Here is a 15935-nt window from a genome sequence, read left to right as displayed (position 1 = left end):
AACCTCCTTCCTTCCTTGATATTCTTAAATTTCTTATCGAATTATTTCGATTCGTGAAAAAAGGAAAACCTTAAGTGGTCATTGAACTAAAATAGGATATTGCATGGCAAAAACAATTCGATAGTGTTGCAGGAGTGAAGCGGGGTAGATAGGTTGGTGGGTAGGGCGGTGGACAGTATTGAGAACACCACCAGACAGACAGACAGACAAACCTTAATTGAGTTGCCTCAATCTTGGCTAAAAGTTTAGTCATCTGCTAATATTTTATGCATGTTCGTGTATGTATGTAGACATATAGGCGTGTACATTAGACATGGACGTCAATAACAACAACACCAATAAGACATTAATACACTTACCTCGTGGATGTAAGCGCTCCGGCTTAAACCAAGCGTCTGAAATTAGTTAGATATTGATTATTTTTTTAAAAAAAGAAACGCAGAAATGTAGAAAGCGCACAGAAACGGAACAAAAGATTTTAGGCAACAAGCGACAAACACAGAGAACACAAAAAATTAAATAAAATAAAAGCAAAGAAAAAAGAAAGTGTTACAAAAAAATTACAATAAATTTAATGATATCGAAGGACTACTACCGCAAACACACATACACCCACATAAAATTACAACAAAATTTTTACATGAAAAGGCTGGCGGCTGCTAACACCCAAAAAGAAAAATAGGAGGCAAAAAACAGGAATGACTCAAATTACAGGAAGTATATTTTGAGGGGGATAAGGTAGGAAATAAGTATTAGCTTGAGTAAGGTAGCAGTCAAGAGACCGAGAGAGAGAGGTTAAAAGAGAGTATATTTCAATATATTGTATGCTGGATGTAAAAAAACACTTACTGGGATCTAATAAGGAACACATGAAGGGACGTTTCTTGTAAACACCATTTTGTGCTGATTCTTCGACGGTATCCACCATTTTTGCTGTTTTTTTGTTGTTTTCTAATTAATTTTTTATATCCTCAAAATTCTCAAAAACTGAGATGTCAATGTGATTTTAACTTATTTTGTTGTATGGCCTATTTGTTTGTTGTCAATGTCTAAATTCTAGACACACACACAGTATATATTTGTGTAGGTATATACTTCTTTGCTTCTTAGGGATTGCTAAAATTTAATATATTTTTAAAAATTTATTTCACACTTCCATAAATAATTCTGGAAATTATTCCGACACTTTTCTTTTTTTACAATTTAAAACAATTGCAATTTTTTTTTTGGAATTGAAAATTACACAACGCAATATTGTTGTGTCTCCCCCGACAAAAAAATATTGAAAAAAGCCGTAAAACACGATTGTGCTGATTGTGTATCACACGTTAATGCCTCGACGAGTAACTGAAATCACCAGCATGGGGCTCGGATTCAATTGTATTTGCAATCGACAACTAGAAAATTGTACGAATTGTATCTACACAAGTCCTTTCGTAATTGCGATTCAATTCAACGATTGTTAGACAAGGAAGACTATAGTGTTGACCCCCTTAGCCCGGTCGCCATCATCGTCGTCGTCTTCGTAACCATCCAACCATTTCCACTTTGGATATACAATAATGCGCAAAGCTGGGATCTGCATTAAAAGAGTGCCGCCGCCACAGCCACTTGGCTTTTTTGGAGACACGTTGGCGGTGCAAAGCAACCCCCAGAAGAGAAGAAACACAACAATCCCCACACTCATATTTCATAGTTCCCTTTTTGACATTTCATTTTCCTCTGGCATTCGCAAAGGAGGAAAAAAACGAAAAAAAAACCTTCCATCAATTTTGATAGCCATTTGGCCCACCAGCCATTGATTTTACTATAAATTTCTGGGGAGCACAACACGTAATATGCGTTTCGGGGTTGTTTATTCCTCTCATCAGACCTGCGCTCTCCAGAAAAGCTCCACAATTTATAAAGCAATCGGAATAAAAAGAGCTTTATTCCCATAGACACTGTTGCTGCAGAATCTAGCAATGCATCATCATCATCGCTATTTGCCATCACCAGAGCAGGTTCCTGCTGTGTATTGAGAGCAATGCTAATAGAAAATATAAACAAATCATCTGGATAGATTGTGATGCAATACTGGAAGTATTCAATGAATGACAAATCCATATGACTGCTGTTTGAGGTTCGTTCGCTTGGTATTTTGTAGGGGTAAACTATAAAGAGCAGAGTATTGAATTGAATAATAGTAGACAACGAAGGGAGCGGAGGTTGGATATGATAATGACAGCAATAAAAAAAGGGGTACGGTATACGAAACAAAGTACATCGTCATTTGTTACTTTGAAATACGCAATAATATTTCATATTTTAGGAGTGCCGGACGCATGGAGTTTTGCGAAAAAATCCTCCATTAGAAACATAAATTTCATTTCAATTATTGCGAAATTTGTTTTCTTAAAATAACCACAATTGGAAGCCGTTCCAAAATCTCGACCTACACTGACAAATTTTGCGCTGAATCTTTCTGCACACTAAGTCTCCACAATATCAAATTATAGCCATTTTGGCTCAAAATGAAGAAAAACTCTAAAATCGGCTTCTACCCCTATGTAGAGCTATGCGGTTTGACCGCAGAGCGATATTAGGTCGAATTTTCGCCCAGTAAGAATTAGAATTGTAAAATATAAAGAGTAAATGAGATCTAGAGTTTTTTACATATTGCGAGCGAGTTTAACTCTCAGCTCGAATAGGAGCGTGAGAATTTTCGTGGGTGGTAAAACATTCGATTATACTCTATTCCACTCGTCTTCATTTTTACAGTAGAAAATTACTGTATATTTCGAACATTCCAACACATACTCTAATTTGCAACACAGGAGTAACTCGCAGGAGCTCCCACATATGATTAAAACCCTCCAAATACCGAATATCGGGAGCTACCGACATTTTGGGGATATACGAAAACGTGGAAGGGACTTTAAACCCCAAATCGAATGAAACATATATATGGGAGCTATAGCTATATCTGAACCGATCCACACCAAATTTAATGTACTTGCTTCTAAACTGAATTCGAGCGGAAGTGCCAAAAATTAGTCCATTTGGACTAGTATTGTTCATTTGCACAATAAATCTGATATCGGATAAAGATATATATGGGAGCTATAACCTATTCTGAACCTAAAATTTGGCATACGCATTTTCGAGTACTATCTGATGCCCGGTGCCAAATATCATTCTTGTGGAGCGCATATTAGGCATGTGAGGGACCGCGAATCGGCTGAAACATATATATGGGAGCTATAGCTATATCTAAACCGATTTATACCAAATTTGATGTACTTGCTGCTAAAATGCAAGTAATTTGATATTGACTGATATTAGCCGAAATCCGTTGAATATATATATGGGAGCTATATCTAAATTTGAACCGATGTTCACCAATTTCAGTAGGGTTCGTCCTTGGGCTAAACAAATATTGTTTGCAAAATTTCATCTCAATCAGATAATAAATGCGACCTGTCAATATCAAATTACTTGCATTTTAGCAGCAAGTACATCAAATTTGGTATAAATCGGTTTAGATATAGCTATAGCTCCCATATATATGTTTCAGCCGATTCGCGGTCCCTCACATGCCTAATATGCGCTCCACAAGAATGATATTTGGCACCGGGCATCAGATAGTACTCGAAAATGCGTATGCCAAATTTTAGGTTCAGAATAGGTTTTGTTCATAAAAATACATGGACAGACGGACGGACTGACCAGGATTAATCGACTCAGAAAGTGATTCTATGAAGTTCCTCAAAAGTAACTATGGGTCTATCTCGCTGCCTTCTCCATGTTACAAACAAATGCACAAAAATATATATTACCCTTACCACCATGTGGTGTAGGTTATAAAATCGAAAATCAATTTTTGTCCTGATTTAATGAATTCGATGGACCGAGAAAATCTACAATCGTAGGGCTACTAGATTAGTGTTAAAAAACGGGAATTTTGTTTATATGATAGAATCTACTTCTGGATTTCCCAAAACTAATAATATCCATGAATATAATCAATTGATGATCAAGCGATGATCTCAAAGCCGAAATTCGAGTACAGAGTTCGACTTTATATTTTTCCACATTCTAAAGTGGAATTTAATATCAAAAGTTGGTTAATTAAAAGTCGAATCACATAGAAGATGCTGCAACAACGCTATTTTATATCCTAACATCAAGTTAAGAGGATGATGGCGACGAAGTGTCGGCTAGGGTGCTATCGCCAGTTGCATTTCTTGTCGTAGGAGAGTTCAGTCGTAGGAGAGATCTCGATGATTGAGTTGGGGAATACACATGACAAACTGCAACTTTGGATAACCTGGGTCAACACAATCACTAAATTGTCGTTTAAGGAAAAATATTTAAAAAATAGTATTGGAATTACTTGATTACTGAATATTATTTATAGGAAATATCCCAGGAAATTCCATTTTTGATAAAAAAAAGAAGGAAAGAATGAATACGTAAACTAAATGTTGAGCAATATCGTACACAATTTTTGTATATATTTCAACTTCTAGAAAATCACTGTACTTTAAATTTTATTAAAAAAAAAACATTATCTTCATATAAATATCACCCACAAATAGAGCATCGAAATTAAAATGTCTCCATGTTCTGTTCAACTTTAACGTGTTTACATTTATAATTATGTATGTCAGATGCGATCACTACAAATGTTCAGTAATTATCATTATTATTATATTGTGGAAAATCACATGGCAAACACGAAATGCGTTCAATTAGCACTGTTATTAAATTTTTAATTTCATACAATATCAGTTCACAATAAATGTTCGCGAAATAAAAACGTTTCAAAATCTTCTGCAGTTTTTTTACAAGAATTTAAAATAAAATTGAAAAAATTGTTTCAAGTGCTTTTGGGGAAACTTCAAGTTATTTTAGGCCTTTGCCAAAGAAACGCCAAGTAAAATAGATTACAGTTATTCAAAGGAAAACAAATCGGAATCTGTGATAAATGTCAATAAGACATAAACATGTATGTATGCGCAATTTTATTTTCTTATTTGGCATTCCATTTTACATTAAGAAAACAAGGATGCCGATAGACACGGACAGATAGGCAAAGAGAATAATGAGGATGAGGTGGAAATGTCAATGACAGACCACCATCTCCATCAGTCCGATTTAAATGAACAAACGATTTTAAAGAAAAGCCAAAGACAATCAATAAACTCAATCATTGTTGGTTTTAAGGCAATAAAACAGGGTAGTGATGCACATTCGCAAAGATGGGATTTTTCGGAAGATTTTAATGGAATTTGGGATTATTAAGTTAGATTGATAACTTTCATTAAAGTGAGTATCTTTGTGAATACACAATAAAATGCTTTTCAAATTGCAACATATTTAAAACCAAGTTCGCTCGGACCCAAATTTTAACGTACATTGCCGCGATATACACTTAGAACGAATAGGACAAAGTAAACAAGGAAGGTTTCTCCCTTCCGAGAACTTAAAACGACAATTTACAGTTTAATATTCAAAATATTTAAAACGGCCGAGCCGTCATGTGGGCCTTAATACATGTACTCTATATTCAATATTTCTGACAGAAATTTTATCAATTAAATGAGAATCCAGAAGGAGTGAATATCGGTCCACTCCGAACTCGATCTAAGTTTGACAATAATATTACGGTGCACCAAGTTTGGATCAAATCGGATACTTCCTTCGAGAGTTATCGTGCGCACCAGCCAGCCAGAAAGACGGACGGACGGAGCTAAATCGACTACAAATGTCCAAAGAGACCTAGGTTCCAAACCGTTATTTCGACTAGGCACGTACGACTCTCTAGTCATATGGCTGAGGGTATAAAAAGGGGAATTGGATTTAGTCTTAAATATGTCTATTCAGTTGGAAAATAGGAGTAAAACATTTAAAATGACAAAAATCGGAAAATTTCTTTATTGCCCTTCTCGTAAAAATTCAGCTCGTTGCTCCACGCTTAAACCTGGCAATATTCTAAGACAATTCGGTTACGCATGGGGAGGGAATCATTAACTTTGAGCAGTTCACTCGAACCTATTCGAATCTCACTGATGTTGAGCTAAATTGTGAAGGAGTAGGATGTGCCGAAATAATGGAAAATGATCTATTTGTAAGGGGTGGCAATGTGTAACGTTGGATGAGAAACTTCCATCATCACTAGGGTTGTTCACTCTACGGAGGAGATATGTACAAGCTAGTTTCTATATCGGTTTCCAATGTAACCACCCTTGAGCAAAGAAAGCGAGCAGAAAGTAGTCAGGCACGCAGGATGTAGTCAAATTCACCTAGGAAACGCTACGTCCAAACTCCTCCTTGATCAAGAACGTAGGAAACCTGTGAAAGGATGGTCCCACCAATGGCAATAGGTGAGCAACCGCTGGTAGTCATCTAAAAATCGTTGTCGGTGCTGTTAAAAATTTAGACATAAAATCTAAAAAAACGATTTATAGAGCCATATAAAAATATACATGAAGACTATCATTATCTTTATGGGATTTTTTTTTCAAGGAATCGATTTTATACTAAGAAACCGAAATATCAAATCACATCTAATTCGGGATTGAAAATGCGTGAAGACACAAACTAATAAATTACAGTCCCGTCTGTGGGATATTTTTATTCAATTCTTTAAATATTCATTAAAAACAGGATATATCCAAAACGGCAGAAGAACACCCAGTGATGAAGTCATTCGTATAGACTCAGGGGATCAAAGCATTACAAAATTGCAAAAACTTTCTGTCAACAATTTAAATTTTTGTTTTTTTTTATATATTTCTCGATGACCACACAATATTTGATTTTTTCTTCATTCATCATCGACATCCCTGCAGCCGAATGCAGACACATACACACACAACTATGTTTATTTCATTGCTAACCATGCAAGTCCAATGGCACCTCATGCAAAGTCAGCAAAGAAACCAAAAGAGAGAAGGAGGTCAGACGCTGTGGATCACTTTTGGATTTTCCTCAGCCCAACGTCCATTATTTTTGTGCGGCGATTTGTGCTAACCCATGCATATGTATGTTTCTATGAATGATCTCCAATGAAAGACAGAATGAAAGGGGAGCTTATCTATTGTGCACAATGGCACGTTGTTTGACAAAAAAATCATATTTTGCAAAATAACTACCAATTTTCTCCTCAAAACAATAGCAATTAAAAAATCGAATTTGTTTTGATAAATTTATACAAAATGTTGGTGAAAATCTTTTCAGATTTAAAAAATTTAAGTTCATTTCAAAATATATGCAAATTTACAAAATAAGACTAAAAATTCAATATATATTTGCAAACAAAAAATTCGCAATCGTTCCATTGTGCCATGAGTGAAAAAACGATGTCATGTCGTCGTCATCGCTGTCAATAATGAAGGCAAGAAAAGTTGTCCATTTCTTCTTCTCTAGCCGTATATTTCTTGTGCTATCTTATAGTGACGGCGGCGGCGACAGTGAAATGCTGTAGCAGTGTCGCTCTAGAGCTGCAGCAATGTGAAATGACATACCGCACCAAATGAATGGAGACATAAAGAAATTTATGTCAATGACAATAAGGAGGGAAAAAAGAAATGGTGAAGGAGAAAAAACAATAAAACTCTTAAGGCAATCATATCTGGGGCGTTAAGAATGGAGAACAATGGCAATACCCTACACGCAATGTTATATTCGTGCTGCACACTCAGACTGAAAACTATTTTCTTCTTTCACTGTTGTTTTATTTTTTAGATGTAAGGTAAAAGGGCTACGTTCTATTTAAATAGAAAGCTATTTTGTGTCATTTTTTCGTCTTGCGATTTTGTGCGAATTCTTGTTTAAAACTAAATTCATTCATTGTTTAAGTTTTTCAAAAAAATGTTGGGAAAGACACCTGTTTAAAAAATTTTATTAAAAAAGTCGGAAACGCTTTTAAAACACATCATCTTTATAACAGATCTAGTGTTGATAGAAGTATTGAGATGTGGCAAGTCTGAATGGAATAGGATGTTAATTTCTTGTTTTATAAGCTTTGTAAATATTTAAAATTTTGACACTTTGCAGGGGAGTTACCAGAAGGAGTGGACCGATATATTCCATCTTCACACCAGGCCTTGGATTAATAAAAATATTGTGATGTGTGTAATTTGAAGACAATCGGGCACTTATATCACACTTTATAAGTGTTACAATTATTCATAATTTTGACCCTTTGAGAGGGAGGTACTGGATGGAGTTGACCGATATTGTCAATTTTCGCACCTGTCCTAGTACTGATGCAAATCATAGGATTTGCAATGTTGGAGCAAAATCAGATTTCATTTTCTGTGCACTAAAATATTTTCTTTGCAAATTTCGATCTTTTATGGGGGGAGGTACAAGAAGGAGTGAACCGATGTTGCACATCTCCCAACTCGATCTATGTTCGATATAAATATTACGATGTATCATGTTTGGACCAAATCGGATACTCCCTTCGAAAGGAGGAGTTAGAATCGGATTAGCAGATTTCAAAAGATGTGTAGCTGTTACAAGAACGATATCAACCACATATTGTAAGTGGGTACCTCTTCTCTACAAAATGTATGTCCACTCTTTGCGGCCTAGAAATATATTTCGCAACTTGGGAGGTCCACACAGTAAAAAAAATTAAAATTAGGAAGGAATACATTCTGTGTATATCTCACAAACTTTAAAGTCATATTCAAGAATCGGTTATAGGGACTGGCTATCGTTATATTGATGATATTTTGATGCGTCCCCAATTAGAAACCGAAATGTCAAATAATTGCTGATTGTTTGGAAATTGGAATGGACACCTTAAAAATACTGGGGTGAAGTGCTCATAGAGAACTCCTTGTGTTCAATTTCAGACATTAAAAATTAATTAGCCATTAAAAATGTGGCTAAAAAAACACCCAAAAACGGGGGGTACCGTTGTGTGGATTTTCACATAATTCCGTTGAAAAATGTGGCTAAAATCATCAAAATACCGAATATCGGAGGGTGCCGTTGTATGGGGATATACGATATCGTGGACCTATATAGACAATTCTCTGTCAGGGGGTAAATTACTCATAAAGAACTCTTGGTGTACAATTGCAGACAATTCCATTGAAAATGTGGCTAAAATCATAAAAATTCCGAATATCGGCGGTATCGTTATATGGGGGCTATACGACAGATCTGTGCAAAATTTTAGCTTCCTATCTTAATTCGTTTTATCTGTAGCGCGATTACAACAGAGGAAGGACAGGGCTAAATCGTCTTAGAATTTTACGCTGATAAAGAATATATATACTTTGCTGGTTCTAAAATTAGTATTTCGATGAGTTACATACGGAATGAAGAAGTTAATATACACTCCATACTATGAATGGTGGAGGGTATACAAAGTTCAACTGACTTAAATTGAGGCCTGACTTAGTTAGGGGACTACACCAAAAATGTATTTTGTGAGGAGTTAATCTACCCAGAGAACCCAAAATATCAAATTGTAAATTATTAGGTTGGAAATTGGTACAAAAGCTTTCGAAATACCAAATAGGAGGTACCTTTATGTGTGGGGTATACGAAAAAAGGTTATCTACATTGAAAATATTAGGATGGGATGGATTTATTGTTTAATATTTTGATTCAAACCATTTTGGGGCCTTTTATACACATTTTGAACAGATTTTAAACAATTGAGTCTGTAACGCTATTCCAACAATTTTTGCTACGTCTTATGTTAAAAGTGAAAAACTAAGCTTATGCCGCCATACTTTTGGGTTAACCTTGCCCCAAACGTGAATTTAGAGCCTGGACAGAATACAACAAAAACAATACAATTCAAAAGAACAAAACTTTTACAATTATTTTTTATTGCCACACAAACTTTCGTGGATATATGAGACAAATCGTTACACGTGTAATTTATTATTGGTGATAAAACCGGAAGGTAACAGAGAAAAAATAATGCTATTGCGTAGAATAAAGGTAAGTGATGTGACAAAAAATACGATTATTTCCAACATTTTAACAAACACAACAAATACAATGCCCCGTGCAAAGCGATGAGTAATTTGGTAAAGCTAGTGTCAATGACATGGAGTTATGAACACAATTAGTGTGGAACCAACCAACTAACAAACCATCCACACCGAGAAAGAAGCGAAATATATTTAGATTTCCATCGAAAGGTCAGGCGAGGTCAAAATAGTTTCCGTTTAGAAAGCAATCCACTTAATGCTTAGATCTATTTATGGGAAACCCTTTTCGATGTCATTATGTGTATTTCGAGATCAATAATGAAATAAGTTAACTAAAAATAGAAGAAATAAACTAAATCACTGTCTAGTTGTTGTTGTTGTTGTAGTTGTATGTATGATGAGAGAATACAATAAACCATGACTCATGGCAATAACAATGATAGAACAACGACAGCAACAATGGCATCTATGACAAATGCGAGTTCCACAAAAATCAAGTTATAAAGTAAAACCGGCATTTTTATAGACAAATAAAAGAACCCAGTCTGCGGGTCTTTAATTAGTGTTTCCAAAAACTAAAGACCGGGTGGTGGATTTGTTATTTAAATGCATCTAGTACCTACACTGGCACAGGGAGGCAGGCAAGTGACCCAACACCCTCCTCCCCTGTTCAGAAATACACAAAAAATAACAATAGAATAAAACAAGACATGACATTTTGTAAAAATAAAAAAAAGAGTGTTGGCATAAGACAAAATGTTTCTTTTTTGGTCTGGTTTGGTTGGCGGATTGCTTGCCGGCTGATTGTATGACATCATTATTCACAAACATACCAAAGTCATAATGTCGGCTGGCAAGCAGTCAGTCCAACCGGCGCGGCAACACAACTACACTCATATGGAAATATGATTCACAACGATAATAACAAAAACCATTTCACTCTACTTATATAAAATGTATAAGTAAAAAAGAGGGGAAAATACTAATGGTAAGCACGCAACAAATTAATGAAAACAACCAATAAGTTTATACATTAAACCACGATCAGAGTAGCAACTTAATAACCAGACTAAGAAAGACTTGGTTTCAGACAAAACGAACAATAATTTCAAAAGTCCACATGAAAATCTTAAACAGAGGCTATGGGAAAATCGGAGTGCAATACTTTTTCCCCATTTCCATTAAGTTTAAGTTTACACGATTAGATTGAATTATTCTGTTAACTTGTAGATTGAATAATGGGGAGACGATGGTTTAAGACGTAAAAACACAATGCTAATTAAACAAAACAAAAATAATACTTTTGTTCCAACCATGTATATAGAAAAAATCTTAACGCATACAAAAACGAGATGCAAATGAATAAAAATAAACGTATTTATCACAAAATGAGAATAAATAAACATTTGATAAGAACAAAGCTGTAAAAAGTATTTAACATTATAATAACAAAAAAGAAAACAATTAATGGGTTTTGAAGTGAGAGAATGAGAAATCGTATACCGGGAAGGATTTATGAGGCATTCTTTAATAATTGTGCGTGGGAAGGTTCCAAAATGTCTACTGATCTAAGACGTCAGTGGATAATTTTCTATGAATCGTTCAAAATTGTTTAATTTTAAATTACTCTTTTTAATATCAAAATTTCTATATTTTAATTGATCTCATTTTCCAGAAATCTACAAATCGAAGTTAAGAGGGGGGGAGGGTTAAGAGAGGATTCGTAGAGCACACGCTAAAACAGGGCCAGAAAATTCAAAGATCTGCAGATTTGTATTGTGAAAATGTTTACGTTTACAGTTTAAGAGTGGGTTTCCTATTGTCTATCTTCAATGGAAATTTGATCGATAAAAGTTTGGACAAAATCGTTTCTACCAGATCTGCGTTATTCCAAAATAGTAGCCTTTTTGTGGAGAATATATCAGTATAAATAGACGTTTTTGTATATCTTCAAATATGGTAAAAAATTGTTAGAAATATTAATCAGGACCATTTTGGTTCCAAATGATAATTAATCCAAGAAGTAGCGAGCGAGTAGTATTAAGATTAAGTCAGAAAAAAACATCTGACATATGAGGGAATCGCATACCTTATCCAGAAATATGTAATCAAATCGTGGACCCCAGTTTAAGAGTGGGTTCCCTATTGTCTATCTTCAATGGAAATTTGATCGATATTAAGTTTGCTTTTTTCCAAAATTTTAGCCCTTTTGTAAAGAATATATCAGAATAAGTAGACGTTTAGGTATATCTTCAAATATGGTAAAAAATTGTTCAAAATTTTAATCAGGACCATTTTAGTTCCAAATGATAATTAATCCAAGTAGCGAGCGAGTAGTGTTAACATTAAGTCGAAAAAAACATTCGACATATAAGGGAATCGTATACTTAATCCAGGAAACATGAAATCTAATCCTGGACCCACTTAACATTAACATTATTTTGAAACATATCTGCGTTTCACAATCGATTTAATTGAGGCACATTTTGAGGGTGACCGAATAATACAAAAAAAAAAAAATAAATAAATAAAAAATAAATAAATAAATGATTCCCACGCATACAAATGTACAGAGGGTTTGGGAGGGGACAAAGAATCTAACATTTTCCTCGGTAAATCATTTACAGGGATTTGTGGTTAGAGGGGACAATGAAACTGATTTTTTCCTCATTAATCTCCCATTCTTATCATTCCTTTTTTATGATTTTTAGCATTTGACCCCTAAAAATCTCCTTCTCGGCTTGGATTTCTCCACTTCTCATCACTCAAAACTTGACACAATTGAAAACAAAAACATAATATTCAAAAAATTTTTCGTACTTACCCAAACCATATTTATAGAAAATATCCTCAACCGATACAATACTTGGCTGCTGTTGTTGTGCCGTCTTCGATGTTGTTGGCTTGGGTGCCGAGGATTGTTTCGTAACTACTGGAGTAGGAGCAGTCGTAGTGGGGGCAGTTGGTGCCGGTGCACTTGGAACTGGTGCCTCCTTTTTAGCTTCTGGCACAGGGGCTGGCTGTTCTTTTACCGGTTCCACTGGAACAGGAACTGGTTTAGCCACCGCTGGTGCTGCTGCTGGTACTGGTGCCGGTTCAACAACTGGTGCTGAAGGTTGAACGAATTTCTCTTCTGCTGGTTTTGGAATTTCAGCCTGAACAAAGTCATCATCAAAATCATCGGCATCCAAATCTGTCGTTTTGGGTTCTTGCAATTTGGCCAATGGTGCTGAATAGTTATTGGCGGAAGCCTGAGAATCTGGTGTTGCGGTGCGTTCATCCTTGAAATCGCCCAAAAGATCTTCACTCGAAATAAACTTCTCATTGTCTTGCTCCTTGAGGGCATCAGATGGTAACTTTTTGGCTGGAGATGGATTGTAAGAAATGGAAGGTGAATCATTGTCAGAATCCTTGTTGCTAGCCGCAATGCCTGTTGCAGCTGTTTTGCCAAAGGTTGTCATGGCAGCCGGTTCATCCTCATCGTCGTCAAAGTCGGTAAATTGGTTATTTGCACTTGTGGCTACACCCTCAACAGGGGCTGTAGGCTTGAAGTTGTTATCACCGCCACCAAAGTGGCCAAATATATCATCCACAGCCTGGGCGGCCTTCTTCTCGATTTCCTTGGCAGCATCTCCAGCACTGTCCTTAAAACCTCGCTCGGCATTCATGAAATCATTGGTCAACGAAGCCACACCTTGTTTTACACTGTTTGTGGTCTGGCCTAGGAAATCTTCCAAATCATTGGTGTTCTTTGAGAATTTGGCATCCAGTTCTTCTTGGGCTTCCTTGGCTCCAGCTGACATACGTTGTACAAAAGCTTGGGGGTCCAAGGGATCTACCACACCGTCCGATTTAACATTGTCAGTTTTTTCAACACCACCACCTCCTAGAACGTCATCGATGCTGCCCAACATATCCTGGGCGTGTTTCTTGGCATCGTCAGCACGGTCAAAAATGTTCTCAACGGCAGAGTTGGTTTCCTTTTTCAAATCACCGAAATTAAAATCCATTTTTGGTTTTTATTTTTGAAGGAATCAAGGATTTATGGGAAGGACTTTGTGTATGTGGTTGGTTGGTTGCCCGTGTCAAATAAACAGGGTTTCAAAGTGACGTATGTTTTCCTTTTTATCACACTGTTCACTCAAATTTTCATTTGACACTTCGCTTGCCTTTTACTCTCTCCTCTCAGTTTATTTTTTTCAACTTGACACTAAGCTCTCAGGACTTTTTTCACCATACAATTTTTTTTGTTGAATGATTTTTTTCTTTTCTTGTAAAAGTCGTTTTTGTTTCTTCAATTCATTAACAAACACTCGCAAATTAATACTGTTCACTTGGTTTTTTTTTTATTATTTATAAAATATAGATATGCCTTTGCTTCTTTCCAGTTTGATTAACAGCAATCGCCCTTGCGTCGTCGTAGTGAATGATGATGCTTGCACTTAAGTTTTGCAAATGAATCCAATTCAGTCAATCGTTTTTTTGTTTGGTGTGTGTGTGTATTTTTTTCCAATGCCTCTCTTGCTCTCTATTTGAAAGCTCTCTCACTCAGCAAAGAATGACAAATCTAAATGAAATTTCAAATAATTTATGAATGAGTGTGTAAATTAAATTTATAACAACATCTCACAATTAATTCCGTTTAATGTCTTTATTTTCTAATTAGATTTTTAAAATTTTCCAATAAATAATGCAGGCGTAAATTTTTAATATTCCCGGTTTGCATTGTTCGACAGCTGTTTGTTTATTGACATGAAAGCCTATATAAATAAAAGTCGTTCCGTACTAAGGAGACAAGAAATATTTACAATAGATGGCGCCCAGTCTTTGCTTTCTGTCATAAATCATCTTTGTTCTAATTTATTGCTTAATCCGCATTTACTCTACAATTATTTTAAACCCGGTGTGGAATCTACATACTAAAGGAAAATATTTGTACCGTTTTAGCATTTGCAAGGCATTAGTATTGCCGTAAATGTTTCTTCTTTAAATTTTGCATAAAACAACTTTTTTCCCAATATAAGTATATTTTTTAAGTTTTCTTATACATCATTGATTGGATTGTATTTTTCAACTACTTTTAACAAATTTGAATAATTTTTCATTCAAATTGTTAAATTCCAAATTGATTTGACAGTTCATTGTCCCAGCAGCTGTGTCGATACGACTACCTGTATTCTTCTAACATGGTTCGTACCATGGTACAATGAAGAGAAGGTAGGCCAACTTTGAAAAATTAGCAAGTATAGAGGTCTACCTGTTTGGCTTGTAATGTGAGAATTAGTATCAAAACAATAAAAAATCAAACAACTTGTTGCATTTATTTTGAATAAATAAATGAAAAGCGCGATAACTGAATGAAAGATCAACATTTCTTTTCAAAATCATGTACTATATATCTCTAAAGGATTATTTCGCTACAAAAACTCTAGATTTTGTCGATGCATACGTTGAAATAAACATTTTGAAAACACCCGAATTTGAATATTTTCTGAATGATATCAAGGTAGGGCTATGATACCATATGATTTCAATTTTTTTATTTTCTTGGCTTAATATGTCATATTTATTTGTTTATGTATGTGTTTTCTTTTCAATAACAAAAAAATTGTTCAGAAAACATTGAAATTCGGGTGTTTTCAAAATGTTTATTTCAACGTAAGCATCGTCAAAATCTAGAGTTTTTATAGCGAAATAATCCTTTAGAGATATATAGTGCATGATTTTGAAAAGAAGTGTTGACCTTTCATTCAGTTATCGCGGTTTTCAATTATTTATTCAAAATAAATGCAACAAGTTGTTTCATTTTTTATTGTTTTGATACTAATTCTGACATTACAAGCCAAACAGGTAGACCTCTATACTTGCAATTTTTTCAAAGTTGCCCTACCTTCTCTTCATTGTACCATGGTTGGTACTAAGGAATACGCCTTGGTTGGAAGCCTTAAACGTCAAAATTATTCTATAAACTTAAAACATTAAAAA

At 35.1% G+C, this 15935-nt stretch overlaps 1 protein-coding gene across 8 annotated transcripts; it reads right to left on the bottom strand.

Annotated features, from left to right (window-relative positions):
* Positions 1-249: 249 nt before the first annotated feature.
* Positions 250-14432, bottom strand: LOC101900559 (proteoglycan 4). 8 transcript variants are annotated; one of them, XR_009341919.1, is made up of 3 exons: positions 4632-4966; positions 850-1116; positions 354-395 (listed from the first exon to the last, which is right to left on the bottom strand). XR_009341919.1 is itself a non-coding variant. In XM_020037301.2 (2 exons), the coding sequence occupies exons 1-2, from the start codon at positions 13958-13960 to the stop codon at positions 265-267; spliced, it is 1317 nt and encodes a 438-aa protein (XP_019892860.2). In that variant the 5' UTR covers positions 13961-14432; the 3' UTR covers positions 250-264. The 8 variants fall into 8 exon arrangements, 1 of the variants encoding a protein (XP_019892860.2); XR_009341920.1 differs by having other exon boundaries at positions 4766-4966; XR_009341918.1 differs by having other exon boundaries at positions 4575-4959.
* Between the last annotated feature and the right edge of the window lie 1503 nt (positions 14433-15935).

The sequence above is a fragment of the Musca domestica genome, unplaced genomic scaffold (genome assembly GCF_030504385.1).
Source record: "Musca domestica strain aabys unplaced genomic scaffold, Musca_domestica.polishedcontigs.V.1.1 174, whole genome shotgun sequence".
NCBI classification, from domain to species: Eukaryota; Metazoa; Arthropoda; class Insecta; order Diptera; family Muscidae; genus Musca; species Musca domestica.
The sequence above is the reverse complement of the archived record's forward strand: the minus strand, read 5'-3'. Positions and strand labels throughout refer to the sequence as shown.